At 69.3% G+C, this 19,806-nt stretch overlaps 4 protein-coding genes across 4 annotated transcripts in view; 2 read left to right on the top strand and 2 right to left on the bottom strand.

Moving 5' to 3' along the window:
- The window catches only part of LOC141952857 (SCO-spondin-like), a 32,359-nt gene extending 32,014 nt beyond the window's left edge, over window positions 1-345 (bottom strand). The window contains exon 1 of the mRNA XM_074890835.1: window positions 212-345. Coding sequence (XP_074746936.1) covers window positions 212-345 — 134 coding nt within the window. The remainder of the gene's footprint in view (window positions 1-211) is intronic.
- LOC141947121 (uncharacterized) lies at window positions 91-18,149 on the top strand. The gene is made up of 6 exons (XM_074877937.1): window positions 91-425; window positions 535-606; window positions 744-824; window positions 1,044-2,437; window positions 14,123-14,377; window positions 14,465-18,149. The coding sequence occupies exons 1-6, from the start codon at window positions 344-346 to the stop codon at window positions 16,643-16,645; spliced, it is 4,065 nt and encodes a 1,354-aa protein (XP_074734038.1). The 5' UTR covers window positions 91-343; the 3' UTR covers window positions 16,646-18,149.
- LRRC61 (leucine rich repeat containing 61) lies at window positions 3,389-5,196 on the top strand. The gene is made up of 2 exons (XM_074877356.1): window positions 3,389-3,416; window positions 4,048-5,196. The coding sequence occupies exon 2, from the start codon at window positions 4,085-4,087 to the stop codon at window positions 4,898-4,900; it is 816 nt and encodes a 271-aa protein (XP_074733457.1). The 5' UTR covers window positions 3,389-3,416; window positions 4,048-4,084; the 3' UTR covers window positions 4,901-5,196.
- Window positions 5,590-7,449, bottom strand: RARRES2 (retinoic acid receptor responder 2). The gene is made up of 5 exons (XM_074877798.1): window positions 7,164-7,449; window positions 6,661-6,765; window positions 6,274-6,378; window positions 6,037-6,160; window positions 5,590-5,753 (listed from the first exon to the last, which is right to left on the bottom strand). The coding sequence occupies exons 1-4, from the start codon at window positions 7,326-7,328 to the stop codon at window positions 6,047-6,049; spliced, it is 489 nt and encodes a 162-aa protein (XP_074733899.1). The 5' UTR covers window positions 7,329-7,449; the 3' UTR covers window positions 5,590-5,753; window positions 6,037-6,046.
- Window positions 18,150-19,806: the final 1,657 nt, after the last annotated feature.

The following is a 19,806-nucleotide window of genomic DNA, read 5'->3' as shown; positions in this document are numbered from 1 at the left end:
GGGGACAAGAAGGGTTTGGCTGGGGGTGCGGGGAACAGCGGGGGCACACAGGGGGGCAGCGGGGGGTCCGGGAAGCGTGGGGGGGTAGTGGGGGGCTCTGAGCTGCTCGGGGCGGGGCCGGGCTGCCCCTGCTCGCCGTGGGGCTCAGGGCTGGCTGGGGACCCCCTGCACCCCCCGTCCATCTGCCCCCCTCCCCGCTGAACCCCCCAACCGGGACCACGGCGGGGGGGCGGCTGGGCTGGGGGCTCCCCGGTTGAACCCCCCCGGGGGCCGTCGCCGGTTCTCCCCTTGCCCCCCCCCACACCCGCAGCGGTTGAGCCCCGCCGAGCGCCGGAGCCACGCCATGAGGGAAAGCTTCGACGCCCCGGCCCCACGCCCGCCGTCCCCGGGGGTCCCGGCCCCGCTGCCCCCCACCGCTGGGCAAGGTGAGAGGTGGGGGGGGGGGGGCGGGGGTGGCTGCCACGGTGGCAGGTTGGTGGGTGCGGGCAGGGGGTCGCGGGGGGGCTCAGCCTGGTCCCGTCCCGCCTCGTGCAGGTTCCCCCATGGCCAAGCCGGAGCCGGTCCTGTTGGCGGAGGAGATGGAGGCGCCGGGCTGCGCCGGCTCAGGTGGGCGCCAAGGGGGGTCCTGCCCGTCCTCCTGCCCGTTCCCCTGCTCCTGGGGGGCTCCTGGGGTCCCCGCAGGGCGAGGGGCCATCACGGAGCCTGGGGGGGGACCCTGGCTTTGCCCCCTTTTTTCTTCCCAGGGTGGCTGGTGGTCCCCAAGACAGAGGCGAACCCCGAGGGCGATGGAGAGGAGCCGGGGGGCCGGGAGCAGCCCTGCTCAGGTGAGGGCACCCGCCGGCATGGCACGGCCCTGCCGCGCGCCCGGAGCTCCGGCCACAGCCCCCCGCCGGCTGCCGAGCACGGGTGGTGACGGCGGCTCCGTCCTCGTTGCCGGTGGCGGTTGCCAGAGCCGCCCGTCCCTGGCACAGGGGGTGCCGAGAGGTGCCAGGAGCGCCGAGGGGAGCGCGTGTCCCCAGCGCCCCGCCGTGTGTGCCCTGCAGAGGACTGGCTGGTGAGGAAGGTGAAGGTGGAGGAGGAGTACGAGGAGTGGCCGGGCGGCCCCGGCGTCGAAGTCCCGCTGGTGGGGCAGCCCCCGGCCGGCGCCGTCCCCCATGCCAGTGGCATGCCAGGCTGCGCCGGCGCCTGCAAGCTGGAGCAGCCGTGCCCGGAGGAGCTGGGCTACGGCGAGCTGCCCGCCTTCTCCATGCCGCCCTGGCCGCTGCTGGGCCAGAGCCCGGCCGGCGCTGGCGCCTGCGAGCGCTGCTTCCACGTGCAGCTCGGCCTGCGGCTGCCGGCGAGCGACGGCGAGCCCGGGCCCTGCGGGAGTTGCGGGACCCCCCCACGCCCCTTCGCCTGCGGCCAGTGCGGGAAGGGCTTCGGCAAGAAAGCCCACCTGACCCGGCACCTGCGGGTGCACACGGGCGAGCGGCCTTTCCCCTGCGGCCAGTGCGGCCGCCGCTTCCGCCAAAAGATCCACCTGCGCTCCCACCAGAAAACCCACACGGGCGAGCGGCCCTTCCCCTGCGCCGAGTGCGGCCGCCGCTTCCGCAAGAAAACCCACCTGGTGCGGCACCAACGCACGCACACGGGCGAGCGGCCCTTCCCCTGCGCCCGCTGCGGCCGCCGCTTCGCCCACAAGCAGCACCTGCTCCGGCACCAGCAGCTGCACGCCGAGCCGGCGCCGGGCGGGGACGGGGACGGGGACGGGGACGGGGACGGCCCCGCCGAGCAGAAGCCTTTCCTCTGCCCGGAGTGCGGGAAGAGCTTCAGCTGGAAGAAGAACCTGGCGTCCCACCGGCGGCTGCACCGGGAGGGCCGGCCCTTCGCCTGCGCCGAGTGCGGCCGCGGCTTCAGCGACAAGCGGCACCTGACGGCGCATCTGCGGGGGCACATGGGGCTGAAGCCCTACGCCTGCCCCCACTGCGAGAAGACCTTCAGCCACAAGCCCAACCTGACCACCCACCAGCGCACCCACACGGGCGAGCGGCCCTTCGCCTGCCCGCACTGCGCCCGCGGCTTCGCCCACAACCAGCACTTGCTGCAGCACCTGCGGGTGCACAGCGGCGAGCGGCCCTTCGCCTGCCCGCAGTGCGGCCGCTGCTTCGGCTCCCGGCCCAACCTGCTGGCCCACGCCAAGGCGCACGCCGGCGCCCGGCCCTTCGCCTGCGAGCAGTGCGGCCGCGGCTTCAGCCGCAAATCCCACCTGGCGCGGCACCAGGCGGTGCACACCGGCACCCGGCCCCACGCCTGCGCCCAGTGCGCCAAGCGCTTCAGCTCCAAGACCAACCTGGCGCGGCACCAGGCCGTGCACACCGGCCACCGGCCCTACATCTGCACCCAGTGCGGCAAGAGCTTCAGCCGCAAAACGCACCTGCTGCGCCACGAGCGCACCCACGCCGGCGCCGCCGGGCCACCACAGAGCTGGCCGGCCCCTGCCGCCGCGGCCCCTGCCACGCTCTGCCCCTGAGCGCGGGGCTGAGCACCGGGACGTGCCCGTGGCCTCGGCGCCCTGCCGCGGGGCTCGCTGCCGGGGGTCCCAGCCCTCCCTGCTGCCGCCGGAGACGCGGCACATGGCACGGAGAGCGGCTTCCAGGGCTGCCGGAGGCGACGTGGCCGGTGGAAAACCCCGGCTCTGAAACGGTCTTAAAAACCTCCGAGGGAGGGGTGGCCCGTGCCAAGCTCTGCACCGGGGCCGGCGCGGGGTGAAGGGGGGGATCTCGTGCTGCGGGCAGAGGGGCACCGACCCACGGCGGGGGGCTCTGCCGCGGGAGGACTGAGCCAAAACTGCCAATAAACCAACTTTTGTTGAACTTCCCTGAGGGCGACTTGGGGCTGAGTGGGGGCGAGGCTGTTGGGGAGCACCGAGGGGCAGCGGGGACACCAAGGCTGGCAGCTGGTGGCAGGCAGAGCGAGAGGCTTGGGAGTGGGGACAGGCAGGGACAGGCAGGCAGCGGGGTCCCAGCCGGACCCGGGGTCACCCTATGTGCGGTCATGGCGTGGCGGCACGCCGGGGGGCTGCGCTGTGGGGTGGCCGGGGACACGCGGGCACCCAGAGCGATGGCTTTGGGGACACGCGGCTGGTGGGGTCCTGCGGGGACACGGCCACCCCCTGGGTACATGGACACCCCTTGGGGACACGGCGGGGGGGGGCGCTGGCTCCGGCGTTCCCCGGGTCTCCGCCCTGAGCGGGGGGCCGGTGTCCCCCCCGCTGCCTTTGGGGACCGGGAAAACCCCCGGGGACGTGGGGGGGGGGGTGGTGTGGCCGTGCCATGGGGACATCCTGGTCCCGGTCCCGGCCGCTTGTCACCATGGCAACGGGGGGGGAGGGGGGGGGGGGGGGCGGGGCCGCGGGGGCTGCCGGGAGCCGGCAGGCGGTGAGTGCGGGCGGGGGGACCCCGGCGGGGGGGTCCGGGAGGGGGGTTCCCCACGATCTCTGGGTCCCACGCGTGTCCCCGCGCCCCCAGGGCCCCCCACGGGCGTTCCCCGCGCGTGCCGCCGCACCCCGGGGCTCCCCACAGGCCCTGGGCCCCACAGCTGTCCCCACACCCCAAGCCCCCCCCCGCTGATGTGCCCCATGCGTGTCCCCGCGCTCCGGGGCACCCCCCACCCCAGTGCGCCCCACAAAGGTGCCCCACATGTGTCCCTGCACCCCATAAGTGTGCCCTACACGTGTCCCTGCACCCTAGGGCTCCCCACTGTCCCTAGGTCCCACACATGTCCCTGCACCCCAGTGCGCCCCACAGATGTGGCCCACACATGTCCCCAGCACCCCACAGCACCCCACAAGTGTACCCCACGTGTGCCCCCACACCCCAGCGCACCCCACAGTCTCCAGACCCCACACGTGCCCCCACCGGCGTGCCCCACGCGTGTCCCTGCACCCCACAGGTGACCTGCAGCCCAGCCGTGCCAGGGCCCCCCCATCCTCTGAACTGGGGGTCCCCGGGGACACGGGGCTACCCCCGCCACGACCCAACCCCCTGCCCATCTTCCCCCCCCAACTAGCCGCGGGAGCCAAGTGGATCCGGGGGTCCCAGCCAGGATGGCGGGGCGCGGGGAGGCGGCGGCGGCAGAGGAGGAGGAGGTGGAGGGGGAAGAAGAAGGGGTGCGGATCACCCCCCAGCTGCTGAAGGCCAGCACCGGGGAGTTCGCCCTCGAGTCCATCCTGCTGCTGCGCCTGCGGGGCCGCGGCATCGCCCACCTGGGCTGCCTGGGCGACTGCGCCAACCTGGAGTGGCTGGACCTTTCCGGCAACGCCATCGCGCAGCTGGGCCCGCTGGCCGCCCTCCGCTCCCTCGCCGTCCTCAACCTCGCCCGCAACCGCGTCACCAGCCTCGAGCCACTCGGCTCTTGCCACAACCTCCAGAGCCTCAACGTCGCCGGGAATCTGGTGAGCAGCCTCCACCAGCTCCGGTGCCTGACCGGGCTGCGGCGCCTGGAAAGCCTGCGCCTGCGCGACCCCCTGGCCCGCCTGGCCAACCCGCTCTGTGCCGCCCCGGCGTACCGCGCCGCCTTGGCCGACATGTTCCCCGCTCTCAAAGCCATCGACGGCGAGCGGGTATCTGGGCGCGGCAGCGAGCTCTACCAGCTCTGCCGCGACCTCGACAGTTCGCTGGGATGCGGCGATAGTGACGCCGCTGGTCCCCAACCCCTGCCCCGCGTGGCTCAGCCCTGGGTGGAGGCCGGTTTTTGGGAGCCGCGGCCGCCCCGGCGCAGCTCCATCATGGAGGAGGCCTACAAGCAGTTTGGCGAGGTGCTGCAGGAGTGCCGGGAGCTGAGCCGCCGCGCCGACGACACCATCGCCCAGGCAGAGCGAGCGCTCAGCAGCTGCCCCGACCCCAACTCCTTCGTCTTCTGAGCCATGAGACCCCCCCGGGCACTGTGAAAGGAGACCCCCCCCCTACCACACATGGCCACTATCTTGGCCCGGCCCTCGCCAGAGGGATGCCAGAGGTGCCAGGGCCCCCCCGCATGCTCTGGAACCAGGAATAGGGGTGTCCCTGTCCCCTGCAGAGCCGCGGCAGGAGCAGGGATGTCCATGGGGATTTTGGAGCCATCCCTGAGCTCTCCAGCCTGGAGGAGAGACTGTGGGGTCCAAGGGACATCGTGAGGCCTGGGGGACATTGTGTGGCCTGGGGGACATCGTGGGGCCTGGGGGACATCGTGGGGCCTGGGGACATTGTGGGGCCTGGGGGACATCATGGAGCCTGGGGGACATCGTGGAGCCTGGGGACATTGTGGGGCCTGGGGGACATTGTGTGGCCTGGGGGACATCGTGGGGCCTGGGGGACATTGTGGGGCTGTGCATTAAAGGTGTGCTGTCCTCAGAGATCCCTCTCTGCGGCATGGTCCTGAGCCCCGAGCAGGCGAGGGGTGGGGGGACACCCCCAGCTCTGCCTGGACCCACCACGTCCCCGTCCCTCCCCCTGGGTTGGGGACAACGGGCAGGGGGTGACACAGCTGGTGGCAGAGGGGGAGGTGGCACAGACACCCCGCACCCCCCACCCACAGCGATCCCTGGTGGGAATAACGGCAGCGACAGCGGGAGCCAGAGCTGGGGTTTACTGGGAGGCTGGGGGCAGATGGTGAGGTTGGGGGGGGGAACACACATCCAGGACCATCCTTTGGTCACACAGTGCTGGGGGGTGACAAGCAGGGGGGGTCAGGCTGGTCCCCCGTGGCAGCATCCGTCTCCTGGGGCTGGTGGTGGCCTGGAGAGGGGACATGGGGAGGGGCTGGCTGCGGGAGGAGCCCCCCCACACCTGCGTGTGCACTCACAGCCCCACATACACCCCCCCGTGACCTTGTCCCTGTCACCCCATCCCCAGGGCCAGCTCGACCTGGCTGGAGATGCTCCCCCGGGGCGGGGTGGGGGGGTTCTCCTGGCCAAAGCCACCCTCCAGCACCTGGAGGGACACACACGCCCCCCCCAGTCTGGCTCCACTCTTAGCGGAGGAGCATCCCCCCCCCCGCCCCGCCGTCCCCGGCACGTACCGGGGGGGGCCTAGGCCGGCAGCCCCCTGGAGAAGGCGAACATGCCGGGCAGGTAGAGCGCGTCCGCCGACCTGCCGGCCTCCTCCACCGCCCTGCACTCTGCCTCGTCTCGCTGCTTGATCTCCTGCGGTGGGACAGAGTGCACCGGGCTGGCACCCACGGCAACACCGCAGGTGGGGGGCCCGGTGGCCAGTGGGGACCCTGTGCCAGTGGCCGGAGAGGGGGGACACTGCTCACCTTCACCGCCAGGTGATGGCTGGGGCCGCAGTTCTGGTACTTGTCCAGCACCTTGGGGACATCGCCGCTGTCAAACTTGTAGCAGGCCAGGCAGGTTGGTTTTCTCTGGGGAGAGAGCGTGGCCTGTCACCACCCGGCCCCCCCCAGCCCCCCCCGGGGGGTCCCCGCCAGCCCCCTGCCCTGCCAGGCCCGGGGACATCCCTGCCGCTCGCCGTGAAGCACCGGGCACGGCTGCGTCGCCGCTGCCACGAACCTTCGTCACCTCCAGCCGTGCCCAGCACAGGCGGCGGAGGGATGGGGATGGCGGGGGGGTCCGGGGGAGGCTGAGGTGCCACAGGACATGGCCGCCCGGGAAGGGGGACGCGGGGTCCAACAGCCCCGACTCACCCGGTTCTCCAGGGCCCGGCAGTTGTGCCGCTGCGATGCCCTCTTCCTGCAGGCTGTCTGCACCAGGCTGACCCGCAGCTGGACAAACGTCCCCGAGGCGTCTTCCTGGGGGGGGACAAGGGGGACAGCCCGTCAGCCGCGGAGGGGGGTCCCAACATGGGTGACTGGCCCAAACTGGAAGGTCCCCACAGCCCCCAGCGCCTCCTGAGGAACAGGCACGTCTGAGCCGCCGACAACGATGTCACTGCTCCCGGCTACACCGGGCTGGCAGCTGCCCACCCCGCGGCACCGGTGACGAGTCGCTGAGCTCTGCCAGCCCCTGCCTGCCCCCAATGATCGCGCCAGCGGGTCTGTCCCCGCACCCAGCTGTCCCTCCCTCCATGACACCCCGACCCCCCGACGACACCAACACTGGCCTGGGGGCTCGGCTGCCACCTCGCCCCTCCCCGCAGCAGCAGCCCCCCCCAGGGGGAACAAGGGCACCCGCAGCCCCCAGCACTCACCCGCTCGACGGCCCCTTCCACTGCCTGCTCCTTGAAGAGGAAATGCACGTTGCTGCGGCCGTGGAAATACTCCAGCACCTCCTTCACCACACGCCGCTGCAGCGGGGACTGGCTAGCAGTGGCCAGGGCTACCAAGCCCAGGCAGAGGGCTAGCAGGAACCTCATCCCTGCGGCGGGGAGGCTGCCAGGGCTGCTTGACCCCAGAGAGCCTCGTCAATCGACCAGCTGGTGGTTTCGGTCTTTCATTAACTGATTTCCTGGGAACTGCCCTTTTTCCGCCCCCCAGGCCGGCCCCGCGGCCCCCCCACCCCCCCTTCTGGCACGGACATGGGGAGGAGGGGCTGGACATGGCTACTGCCGGCGGCCGGCCAGCACGGGGACACCGGCATCACCCCCAGGGAAACGCGGGGCTCACCGGCCGAGGGCAGGGGAGCACATCTCCCGCCCGGGGCAGATGAGCCGCCCGGGCTTGGTGCCAGCAGCCTTTGCTGGGCGGCCGAACATCCCCGCCACTGGCAGGGACCACCCCGCCCCGAGATGCGTCTCCCCTGCCCTGACGCGGGGCCAGCCAGCGTGTTGGGGACGGAGGTGCCGCTGCCAGGGGTGCTGGCTGTCCCCCAGTCGTGGTGACAAGGCCACCGTCTGACAAGGGACATCTCCCAGATGGCGCAACAAACCGTGCTGGGTGAAAGAGGAACGGCAGCCCGACTCCTGTGGGGTCCCAGCAGCCGGCGTCAGGCATTGTGGGGGGGCTCGCACCCTCCCCGTCACCCCCCCGTGCCCTGTCCCAGGTGCTGCTGCTCTGAACACCCCGTTGTACCCGAAAGCCACCGCAGAGTCGTGGGGTTCCCCCTTCCCACCCAGGGCCCACGGCTGGGGCCATGGGACGGGCGTGGCAGAGCAGGAGGTGGGCACTGGGGGGTGCTGGGAGGACAAACCGTCCCTAAAACAAACAAACGGCTGAAGTGCAGCCACGGCCTGGGGGGGGCCCCATCCCACCCCGTACCCCGAGAGAGGGGCTGGGGCCAAGCGGCTGGTCACTGCCTGCTCAGAATCCCAGAATCATCTGGGTTGGAAAAGCCCTTGAAGCTCCTCCAGCCCCACCATGAACCTCACCCTGACCGTTCCCAACTCCACCAGATCCCTCAGCGCTGGGTCAACCCGACTCTTCAACCCCTCCAGGGATGGGGACTCCCCCCCTGCCCTGGGCAGCCCATTCCAACGCCCAACAACCCCTTCTGCAAAGAAATCCTTCCTGAGAGCCAGTCTGACCCTGCCCTGGCGCAGCTTGAGGCCATTCCCTCTTGGCCTGGCGCTGGTTCCTTGGCTCAAGAGTCTCATCCCCCTCTCTGCACCCTCCTGTCAGCTCCATGGGCTCCGCACCAGCTCCGGCTGCCCCCAGGGCCGAGCAGAGGCCGGGGGGAGGATGAGGAGGAAAATGAAGAGGAGGGAGGCCAAGGCCAGGGCCCACAGGACCCCGCACCGACCCGGGCCTCCCACCAGCCGGGGCTGCGCCGCGGGGCAGGGCTGGCGCACCCCAGGGGGCTCCGCCGGGAGCAGCAGCCGGTGCCGGCCCCCCGGTACCGGGGCGGCGGGGACACGGGGCACCCGGAGGGCACGGCTAGGGGGGACACGGCGCTCGGGGCCACGCCGGGGCTCTCTGTGATGGCGCCGCGGGCGCTCTGGCAGCGGGCGGGCGGCTCGGGGGTGCCGGCAGGGGGCGCTGCGGGCGGCCCGTGCGGGTGCCGCCGCGGGACACGCCCCGCGCTGCCCCGGAAGCTGCTTCCGCGACCGGGGCGGGGGGGGGGCAGCCGCTTCGTCGCGTCGCCGCCGCGTTGACGTCATCGCCGCGGTCGCGTCATCGTGTCGCGGGACGTCGCGCGCCCGTGAGTTTCCCCGGGGAGGCGGCTCCGGGGCCCGGCGGGAGGTGGGGGGGGGGGGGGGGGGGCAGGGTGTGTCGGTTGCCATGGCAACGTGCGGTCCGGCCCGGGGGGTCACGGGGGAGGGAACCCCCGAGCGGTGGGAAGGGGGGGGCTGGCAGGGGGTGAGGGGGGACACGGGGTGTCGGGAACCGGGCGGGGGGGCTGGCGCTGGGTGTCCCCCCACGGGAGGTGCGGGGGGGCCGGTTCCCTGCCCGGTGCCACCCCGGGACCGATCCCGGGGCTTTTTGCCGCAGAGTGGCCCCGGGCGCGGGTCCCTCCCGTGAGGGGGTCACGGGGCACCCCGGCTTTCCCTCTCACCCCCACCCTGGTCCCTTCCCCGGCGCCGAGCTGCTGGGCGGGACCGACCCGCAGCTGGAGCGTCCGAACCTCGTTTCGACCCAAATCCCGATGAACCGGGTCCCGCTGAGGCCCGGGACACCCCGCTCGGTGCTTCCGGGGGCAGAGGAGCCGCTCCCGGCGCCATCGGCTCCGCCGGCACCGCACCGGCGGGAGATGGGGCAGGACCGGGCGGCTCGCGGGGGCTTTCCCCGCCGCTCGGCAGCACCAGCCCGCCGTACCGGGCCGCTCTGACCCCTCCCCGGGGCCCTTGGCTCTTCACCGCCGCGGGGTGCCGGCCTGCCCGCAGGCAGCTGCCCAGCCCGGGCCCCCCCGGGCCGTGCAAGGACCTTGGTGGTGCTGGGCCGGAGCGCGGGCGCTGCCCTTCCGGGTGCCCCTTGTGGGCTTCGAGGCCCTGCCTGCGCCCTGCCTGCGCCCCTGCCTTGCCCTGCCCGCCGCTCTGGCGAGCACCAGGGGCGTCCCCCTGCCCCAGCGTCCCATCCCGCCTCTCCTTGGCCGTGCCGGGTCAGTCACCGGCCCCGGGGAGCGCCGCGGTCCGGTTAAACACGTGTCCAAAGCGCTGGTCACGGCAGCGCTCGGTGGGACTCAGCGATGGGAGCAGCCAACGGTGCCTCGCACGGCAGAGAGCGGCGTCCCTGCCGCTGGGACACCTCTGCGCCACGTCCCCTCCATGGGTGTCGCACCCGGGGGTCCCCAGACCCTGACGGCCACACGCTGCCGGGGATCCCGGCCGGCTCCCACGCAGCACGGCTCTGCAGCCGGCGTCTCTCCCGCCTAAAATAGTGCTAATTAAGCCCGGGCATTCGTCAGAGCGGCCCGATCGTTGCCGCAGCCTTTAAAAGGTGACGCGGGACTTGTGTGGGCAGGGGGCCGCTCACCCCCGAAGCCTCGGCGCTGCCTTGGCCCCCTCCTCGCGGCACCGTGCCCACGGAGGAGGGACCCAGCCGGCTGGGTCCTTCCCAACCACGGTGGGCAGGAGGTTCGCGGGGGTTTTGGGGAGGGAGCTGGGCTGGGCAGCCCTCGCGTCCCCGCGGGCGGCGGCAGGGCGAGGCCGCACCGGGGCTGGCTCCCGCCTGCCGGGAGCTGCGGTTCCCCGTCCCTGTGGCCGCGGGCAGGGCTCGGCATGCCGTGCCAGGCCTCTCGGCCTGGACTACAAATCCCAGTAGCGCTGCCTGCGCTGCCTGCGGAGCAGCTTCGCTGTAAACAGAATAAATCCGGGCCAGAGCCCGGGGTCAGCCCCTAAAATAACTCGGAGGAGGAGGAGGGGTGCGGACAGGAGCGGAGCCTCTCCCGAGCTCCCCCAGCCCTGCCTCACACCGCTCCCCCCGCTCACCGGCTGCTCTCGCGCTCTCCCAGGGCGCCCAGCAGCCATTTGGAGGAAGTGGGGGAAGATCAGAGCCCGCGACCGTGGCGGAAGGCGGAGGGGAAGGACAGCCGCCGCCCCGCGCTCTCCCCGGAGCTGATGCCCTCTCCCCTCGCCGGGCGGCCCCAGGGGCAGCGATGTCTGCAGGGGGAGCACCCCAGGTACGTGCGGGGGGGGGGGGGGGGGGGGCAGCGGTTTCCCCCCATCCCCGGGAGAAGGCCGGAGCGGGGCCGGTTCTGAGCACGTCCCTCTGTGGCCGAGCCGAGCGCGGTGCTGGGGCGGTGGGAGGGAGCCCTGCACCGCTTTCGCGCCGCGACATTTTTAGGAGGGGGAGCCTGTTGGGGTTTTCCTGGGGGTTGGGAGCTCTTCTGGTGCTTTTCTCCTCATCATTTAGAAATACCGACACCGCGCTAGGCCCGTGCGAGACTTTTTCTTTTAAATTGGCGCTTTTTAAAGTTACAGCAGCCGTCAGAGCGCGGGCTGGGCTCTGTGTCTTCTGCCATCTGCTCTCCCTGCGCTCCTGCCAAGCTACGGGGGAGTTTTGAGGGAAGAAGAGAGGAATCCTGGGGAGGGAAGACGGGTGGATTGGGTGTCGAGCTTCCCGGGAAAAGCTGTTTTGGCTCCTTCTGGGGGTTTCCTGCCTCGGTCCCAGTCCCGGCTGGGTTGGGAGGGGGCTGGGTGGTCACACCCAGGCAAGGGATCTGCTGGGGGTCTGAGTGATCTCGTTGGAGGTGGGGGGTGAGCACGTGGCTCCGCTCAAGGCTTTCCACCAAGCGATGCTCTCGCTGGCGAGGAAACTGAGGCACAGAGGAGAAGGAGCTTTCCTGGGCTGAAATGAGTCGGTGGCAAAGTGAGAGGTGTCACGCCAAGCCCTCCCCTGCCCTCCCGTGCCTCTGCCTGTACCTCCCTGCTCTGGCTCCTTTCCCAAAGGCTCAGAGCTGCCTCCTGACACACCGTGTGCAGGATCGGGGGCAGTGGTGCCCGGCCTCACACCTGCTCTGTCTTCCACTGGTGCTGGAACAGCTTTTCCCAGCCTTCTGTGGGGAAAAGGGCCCGGGATTTCTCCCGGCTGCGCTGCTGCGGATCTGGAGTCCAAGGAGAACAGCTTGGTGGTGATCCCGCTGAGCCAGGGCCCCGTCGGCTCCCAAGTTCAGGTTCATGGGGGTGTGAGGCCTTTCTGAGGGCCCAGGTGTTTAAAGCGGTGCGGCCTGCCGGTCAGCCCTGGGCCAGGGGCACGCCTCGCTGCAGGGCAGGTCTTGCTGGTGGTGGCCCGTGGGCGTCAGGCGCTGGTCCAACAGCGCCGGCCTTTGGATCACGGATCATCGAGGTTGGCAAAGGCCCTTAAGGTCATCGAGTCCAACCGTTAACCCAACACTAAACCCTGTCCCTCAGCGCCACACCTACATGTCCTTTAAACCCCTCCAGGGATGGGGACTCAACCCCTGCCCTGGGCAGCCTGTTCCAGTGCTGGACAACCCTTTCAATGAAAAAATTTTTCCTAAGAGCCAGTCTGACCCTGCCCTGGCGCAGCTTGAGGCCATTCCTTCTTGTCCTGGCGCTGGTTCCTTGGCTCAAGAGACTCACCCCCCCTCTCTGCACCCTCCTTTCAGGGAGTTGCAGAGGGCCACGAGGTCTCCCCTCAGCCTCCTCTTCTCCAGACTAAACCCCCCCAGTTCCCTCAGCCGCTCCCCATCAGACCTGTGCTCCAGACCCTGCACCAGCTCCGTTGCCCTTCTCTGGACACGCTCGAGTCATTCAATGGCCTTTTTGGAGTGAGGGGCCCAAAACTGAACCCACTCATCGAGGGGCGGCCTCACCAGCACCACGCACAGGGGGACGATCCCTTCCCTAGTCCTGCTGGCCAAAAAAACAAAGAAACAAACCCAAAAAAAGCGATGGCAATCTGCTGAAACGCTTCTCCTCTCTCCTGGCCCAGCCTGCCCACGCCCTGAACCTGCTCCCTTACCCCAGGCTGAGCGAGGTGCCGAGAGCCGGACACGAGCTGGATGGTGTCAGCGCGGAGATCCCGTCCGACCCCTGCACAGGTGACGGGAGCGGGCGGCTCTGCGGCGGGCGGGGTGCGGGCGCACTGGGGCGTTCTCCGCAGTACAGTCGGTAACACCGAGTCCGACCGACTGCCAGCCACGGTCTCCTCTAGACTGGGGTGGGGGGGGACACGCAAAGATTGTTTGTAAATGCGTGCAGATGTGGCGCTGCTGGGAGGAATCCCCAGCCTGGAGAAGGTCCTTGAGCCCCTCCGCCAGCCGAGCTCCTGCTAAAGATGGAGCCTCCTCTTCTGCTTGGGAGGAGGCTCAGGTTGGAGCTAATCGCGTTTTTGCGGTAGCCTTTGAAATCCGATCATAAAAGCATTAACGCGGGAGCTAAGGAGACGCGGGCGAGCGTGCGATGGGCTGCGGAGAGTCGTCTTCCAAGGAACGGCGCTCCTTCCCACCTTTCGCCTCGCCAGGAGGAGGGAGCCTGGTGCTGGTATTTCCTTTTATCTTTAATTACACTTCAGGCAGCAGAAGCTTAAAATAGATGAAAGCGATGCCCCCAGGCTTCGTTAATTTTAGCTTATTTGTGAATTAACGCAGGCATCTCCGGCACAACGATGCCTGTGCCGAATGCGTGTTTTGCAGCGTGACACTTGATGGTGACCAGCTCTTATCCCTTCAACCAGGCTACAGATTTTTCAAGCCCGGTGGTTTGTTTGGGATTAAACAGTCGGAGGAGCCGTACGCCGAAGGCCAGCAGATGCAGGAGGAGAGCAAGATCCTCGTGAGCCCCTGTGCGGGTAGGTGAGGGGGATGTTCCTCTTGTGAGCAAAAGCCAGTTTGTGGCCGTTTTGGGCCAGTTTGTGGCTGTTTTGGGCCAGCTTGTGGCAAGTTTTTGGTATTGCTGCCGCTGCCAGCACTGCTGTTGGCCTGTCAAGGGTGGAGTGGGCTCTGGGAAGGGTTCGTGATCCTTTAGGGTGTCATAAATGGCAATGACTTGGTTTTCAGCAGCCCGGCGAGGAGCAGGGAGTTGGGCTCCTTGTGGGTCCCTTCCAACTCGAGATGTTCTGTGAAAGACTCTGAAATTAACGTCTTGAATCTTTTTGAAATCTAGTTGAGCCCGGTCGAGTGAATAAAGTCGAGCAACCCGAGGAGAAACCCGGGGCAGCTGCCGGCTCCCTGGAGCTGTATCCCGCAGCCGCCAGCAGTTCCGGCCGCTGGTTTCACGGTGGGCAGCGCGCGCCTGAGCGGGCGGGCATGGAGAGAGACGGCGCCGCCGGCCTCGGCCCGCTCTCCCCCCGGGTGGCCTGCTGGGTGCCGCAGCTTGGCGCCGGCCCTTTCCGCTGCGCCCAGTGCGGGAAAGGTTTCCGCCAGAAGCAAAGCCTCATCACGCACGAGAGGATCCACACCGGAGAGAAACCCTACAGGTGCGGGGACTGCGGGAAGAGCTTCAGCCAGCGGCCCAACCTGCTGACCCACCGCCGCGTGCACACGGGGGAGCGGCCCTTCCCCTGCGCCCAGTGCGGCAAGAGCTTCAGCCAGAAAGCCAACCTCCTGGCCCACCAGCGCATCCATGCCGCCGGGGAGAAGGCGTTGGCGGGTGGCGAGCAGGAGGACAGCGCTGCCAGCAAGCCAAAGCTGCGGTCCCAGCAGAGGAGCTACCAGGAGGACACCCCCTTCGTCTGCCCCGAGTGCGGGAAGAGCTTCCGGCAGAAGCCCAACCTCATCACCCACCGGCGCATCCACACCGGCGAGCGTCCCTTCACCTGCTTCCTCTGCGGCCGGAGCTTCAACCAGAAAACCAACCTGGTGACCCACTACCGCGTGCACACGGGGGAGCGCCCCTTCGCCTGCACCCAGTGTGGCAAGCGCTTCACCCAGAAAACCAACCTGGTGACGCACCAGAGCACCCACACGGACCTCCGGCCCTACCCCTGCGGGCAGTGCCAGAAGTGCTTCAAGGACAAAGTCTCCCTCAAAGCCCACCAGAAGACTCACGCCCCACGCCAACGGCGCTGCCCGGGCCGCAGCCCAGCCGCCAGTTTGCCCTATGGGGCTGCGCCCACCCTGCTCCAGCCCGGGGGTCCCGAGCAAGAAGCCCCCTTCAGCCCCATGCCGCCACTGCCCGTGCAGAAGATCCCCGAGGGCCAGGAGTTGTACTCGTGCACGGAGAAGAGCTTCCCCCCCAAGGAGCCGCTGCTGCCCCACCAGCCAGCCCCACTGGGTGAGCAGACCTTCCCCTGCGTCCAGTGCGGGGAGGGCTTTTGCCAGAAGGTGACCCTCCTCCGGCCGCAGCACGGCCCCGCCGCCGAGGCTCCGGCAGCCTTCAGCCATGGCCCGCACCTCCTGGGGCACCTGGGGGTGCAGCCTGTCCTCGGGGATGCGACCCCTCCGGCCCCCCCGGCCCCCGGGGCGGAGAAGCCCTTCATCTGTAACCAGTGCGGCAACAGCTTTGGCCTCTGGCTCTCCCTCGTAGCCCACCAGAAGACCCACGTGGGGCAAAAGTCCTACCCGTGCCCCGAGCACGAGAAGAGCTCTGGCGACGAGCTGTCCCCCAAAGCCCCCCAGGAGAAGCCGGCGGAGGGGAGGGCCTGGCTGTGCCCCGAGTGCGGGAGAAGCTTCGCCCAGTACGAGCGTTTGGTCAAACACCGTCAGAACCACCGGGGCCGAGGGCCCTACCGCTGCGACGTCTGCGGGAAGAGGTTCAGCCTCAAAACCAACCTGGTGACCCACCAGCGCATCCACACCGGCGAACGTCCCTTCACCTGCGGCGTCTGCGGCCGGCGCTTCAACCAAAAGGGCAACCTGGTGACCCACTACCGCACGCACACCGGGGAGCGCCCCTTCGCCTGCGCCCAGTGCGGCAAGCGCTTCGCCCAGAAGCCCAACCTCATCGCCCACCAGAAGACCCACACGGGCCGGCAGCCCTTCACCTGCCTGGAGTGTCCCAAGCGCTTCAAGAGCAAACTCTCCCTGCGGGTCCACCAGCGGGTCCACGCGGCCGAGAGGCCCCCGAGCGAGCCGGGCCAGGCCCCGGGCCTCCAGCCCCACGCCGCCAGCCCCTACCCTTGCTCGCTCTGCGGGGAGACCTTCGAGGAACACGGGGAGCTGCAGCTGCACCGGCAGGGCCACGCCGGCGAGCGGCCACACGCCTGCGCCGAGTGCGGGAAGCGATTCCGCCAGAAGGTGAATCTGGCCGTTCACCAGAGGACCCACACGGGCGAGCGGCCCTTCCGCTGCACTGAGTGCGGGAAGGGTTTCAGCCAGAAGGCTCACCTCCTCCGGCACCGCAGGACGCACGCCGGCGGCATCCCGCCCTCCTGCTGCCAGGGGACCTGCCCGGTGCACCAGGAAGAGCCGGACGGGAGCGGCGCTCCGCTGGGAAAAGGGGCCGAGCCCCCCAACATGCTGCTGCCCCCCTGCTCTCGCGGAGCCGCTCACGGATCGCTGGCTCGGGAGGAGCTTCGGCCAGGCGCGCAGCCCCCCAACAGACCGGAGAGCCCCTCCGGGGCGGCAGACATCCTCCTGCAGCTGATGCAGGATGACCACCCCCTCGTGTCCGGCTCCCACCACCCGCAGGACGGCACCGCGGGGCCCTGTCCCTGCAAATGCACCGAGGCGGGGGAAGGCTTGAACCCGAAGCCGCCGAGCCTGCCCCCGCAGTGCTGCTGCGCCGACTGCCTGAGCCAGCGGCAGCTGCTCCTCAAGCTGCAGCCCGACTGCCGAGCGGAGCTCTGGTGCAAGTACGGCGGCTGCGGCAGGAGCTTTGAGGAGAAACGAGTCCTGAGAGTGCCTGAGAGAGCACACGGCGAAGAGAAACCCTCGCCGTGCCCCAGCTGCCTGTAACGCCCGCGCGGGCTGCCGGAACCTGCCGCCGGGAGAGGGGCCGGACCTCGTCGCTCTTGCACTAAAAAGAGGCCAAAACTAAAGGGGCGGCGGCTGGCGCCGGGGGCGATCGCTGACCGAACGAGGACGAGGGAGAGCCGCAAGCCGGGGCTCGCGGTGCCTGTGGGGCGCGGTGGCGGCGGGGACTCGGGAGGAGCGTGGTGGATTTGGGCGCAGGAGGCTCGGAGGCCCCCGCAGGCCAGTACTGGATGGGGTGAAGCGGGAGGAGGACTCTGATGCGCCACGTGAGTTTTTTGTCCCATGAACATACCAAATCCGTGGCGGGGCTGGGGCTGAGGAGCAGTGACAGGACCCTGGATCCGCCACGTTTGCTCCTGCGCTGGCTGCGCGGAGTGTCGGGAGCGGGAAGAGCTCAGGATCCAGGATCCATCAGCTTCAAAACCGCTCCCAGCGTGCAGCAGGCCCAGCTGCGGCACGTCTGCCGGCTCCTGCCTCCAGTGGGGTGACACGCAGACCCAGAGACAGCCATGGGGCAGCGAGGGGCCTCCGTGGGTCAAGAGCTTTTCCCAGAACCTCCATCCTTCCTCTGCCGGACTGGATGTCGTTCTGCAAGGGACCCTTCTCGCCATGGGGGCAGCCTCTTGCTGACGCCCCTGCCAACGCGGCCGGGAAACGGCCTGGAAGTGTTTCAGCTCATCTCTGCTTCCAAAGGGGACCTGGGAGAAGCCTCTGCCCTGAGCCTGGGGGGGGCCATGCGGGGGGGGTGGGGAAGGGGGGTTGTAGCTTGTGCTTCTCTACTTGCTCTGTGATAATCTTTCTGACTAGCACCTCTTGGTACGCGACTAACTTCCAAACAGGGGGAGCGGCGGCGGCTGCAGCAGCGGTGTCTGCCCCTCTCCCTGCCGGCGCCGTGTCCAGCTGCCACGGGACGCACCGGCTGCTCCCCGGGGCTTGCTCGGCATTCCCGCAGCGCCACGCTTGGCAGGGCGTCTGGGGAAAGGGATGTGGGGGCAGAGCTTTAGAAACGGGAACCGCCTGCCCCAAAAGCTGTTCTGGTTTTATCTGAAAGGGGGAACAAAGCTGGCTGCGTCCCGGGGGCAGCTGCTGGCCCACCACTCCCTGCCGCGGCCGCGGAGCCTCGTGGCTGCGACCGTTGGGCTAAAACCTTCCTGGAAGACACGGGATGGTGGTACCGCAACCCAGCCGGGCTTTGGGGTGTAGCCCCAGGGGTGCAGCGTAAGGAGAGGCTCTGTCACCTGCCAGGGGCCGGGGCAGCCACCGAGGGGACGTTGGGATGGTCACGACTGGAGCTTCAGCCGGGCAGAGGGTCCCAGCACCCAAAATCTGGCAGGAGGGGGTGAGCGTCTGCCCCTGTCCCCCCTCGCCCTCTCCCCCCCGGGGCAGACACGCTGCCCTCCTCCCCTCCCCTCCGCTCCAGCAGCATTTCAGGTCCTTGCAATTCTATTTTTTTGAGGTTATTTAAAATAAAAGCTTTCTCACAGCAGACTCCTGGCTCCTCTGTCCGGGGAAGCGTCGGGGCTGGTCTGGGGTCTCCCTTAAGCCTTGGTCCAGGCCTGAGCTTAGGCTTGAGTGAAGGCAGTTGAATTTCTGGCTCGGGTTCCAGCTCTGCCTGACCTTCAGGGCTAAAGCCACATCTGTGGACCATTTGCCTCCTTCCCTGGCTGAGCCAGCGGCCTCTCAGCGTGGCACCGCACTGCGGCTTGGCGCGAGCGCTGCCTGCCAGGGCCAGCCGCTGGCTGCACCACGCGGGGCGCCGGGGTCCTCACGGGAGGGTGACAGCAGGGACGGCGTTGCGGGGCGCCGTGGGCACGGGCCTGGAGGAGCCGCGGTGCCAGTTGTTCCTCCCCACGTCCACTTTGCTCCTCTTGTTTGGTCGCAGTTTAATTTACGGTCGTGCCGCTGGCGAAGCTGCTTGCCAACACGCTCCTGACTTTGCGTCCCTTAGCACAAACCGACAGAACAGGGAGAAGGTGCAGGATTGGCAGCAAAAACTGGTGGCTTGTAGCTGTTTTTAGGGCCAGGAGGGCCGTTCCCAGCAGCCGAGTCACGGTCTCTCCTGTGCTCGGGTGCTCGGCGCGGTTCTTGCCGCTGGACGAGCTGGCTCTGGGGTCAGCAGGAAAAGCCCAGGACTGGGTTTAGGTCAGCGCAGGCCCCGCTCTGACACATCCCAGAGCCGCTGCCCTTCGCACCCCTCTGCAGCTGGGGGCAGGGGGGGCCACGGAGCCCTCTCACCCCAGCCAGGGCTCTGCCAGCTGCCGGCCCAGCTCGCAGGGACCACCAGCGTGGCCGAGGCACTGGGGCTGGTGCTGGGCTGTTTTCCCTCCTTGGCCGGGCAGAAGCCAGCTGGGTGCCGCAGTGAAGCCCATCGAAGGGCATCGGGCCTCTGCTTTGCAACAGTGGCCAAGGCTCTGGGGGGCTGTGGGGTGGGCGAGCTCCTGCCGTGGGTAGTGTCAGGGTTTGTTACCGGTAACGCCCACTGATGAACCCCTCAGGGGAGGAATTGTTTGCCAGAGTCACCGGCCCCCCCACACCCCTCACCCCCCAGGGCACCCCAAACCTCCTCCTGGCCCAGACTGCTCAAGGAACAACGTTTTTGGGGAGATGATGGGGGGAGGCAGCCCCTCCCCAGGCCAGCCCACAGTGCTGCCCAGCCCCGCTCCCTGGCACCCGGGATGCTTTTGCCACGAGCTGCGCCCGGCTGCGCCGCTCACCGTGCTCTGGCGGGGACGTGAGAGCGCGGGCAGCCGCCTGCCATCCCCCTGCCACTGTCTGGGGAGAAATGTCCCCTGTCATGTCCCATGGCAGTCCCCGGTGCCACCACCTCCACCAGGAAGGCAGCGCCACCAGCTCTGCAGCTTCCCAGCCATGTGCCAGCTGTCCCCCCCGGCCCTGACACGTCACCCCTGCCTGGCTCCGGTACTTGTGGTCACAGTCCCCTTCTGGGAAAGGGGACAGTGGGGTCCCCAGGCAGCCCCCCCCCGCCAGCTCCCAGCTTCAGCAGAGGCTCTGGGAAGGCAGGCATGGACAGGGCCGGTGTTTTGGCACGGCAGGTCCAGGCAACGGAGCGATAGCAATCTCTGCCAGCGCGCTGCCCGGCTGCCAGCGAGCCGCTGCGCCCAGCACGGCTGGCGGGTGCCCAG

The sequence above is a fragment of the Strix uralensis genome, chromosome 1 (genome assembly GCF_047716275.1).
Source record: "Strix uralensis isolate ZFMK-TIS-50842 chromosome 1, bStrUra1, whole genome shotgun sequence".
Taxonomy (NCBI): Eukaryota; Metazoa; Chordata; class Aves; order Strigiformes; family Strigidae; genus Strix; species Strix uralensis.
This window is presented reverse-complemented; position numbering and strand designations above follow the sequence as displayed.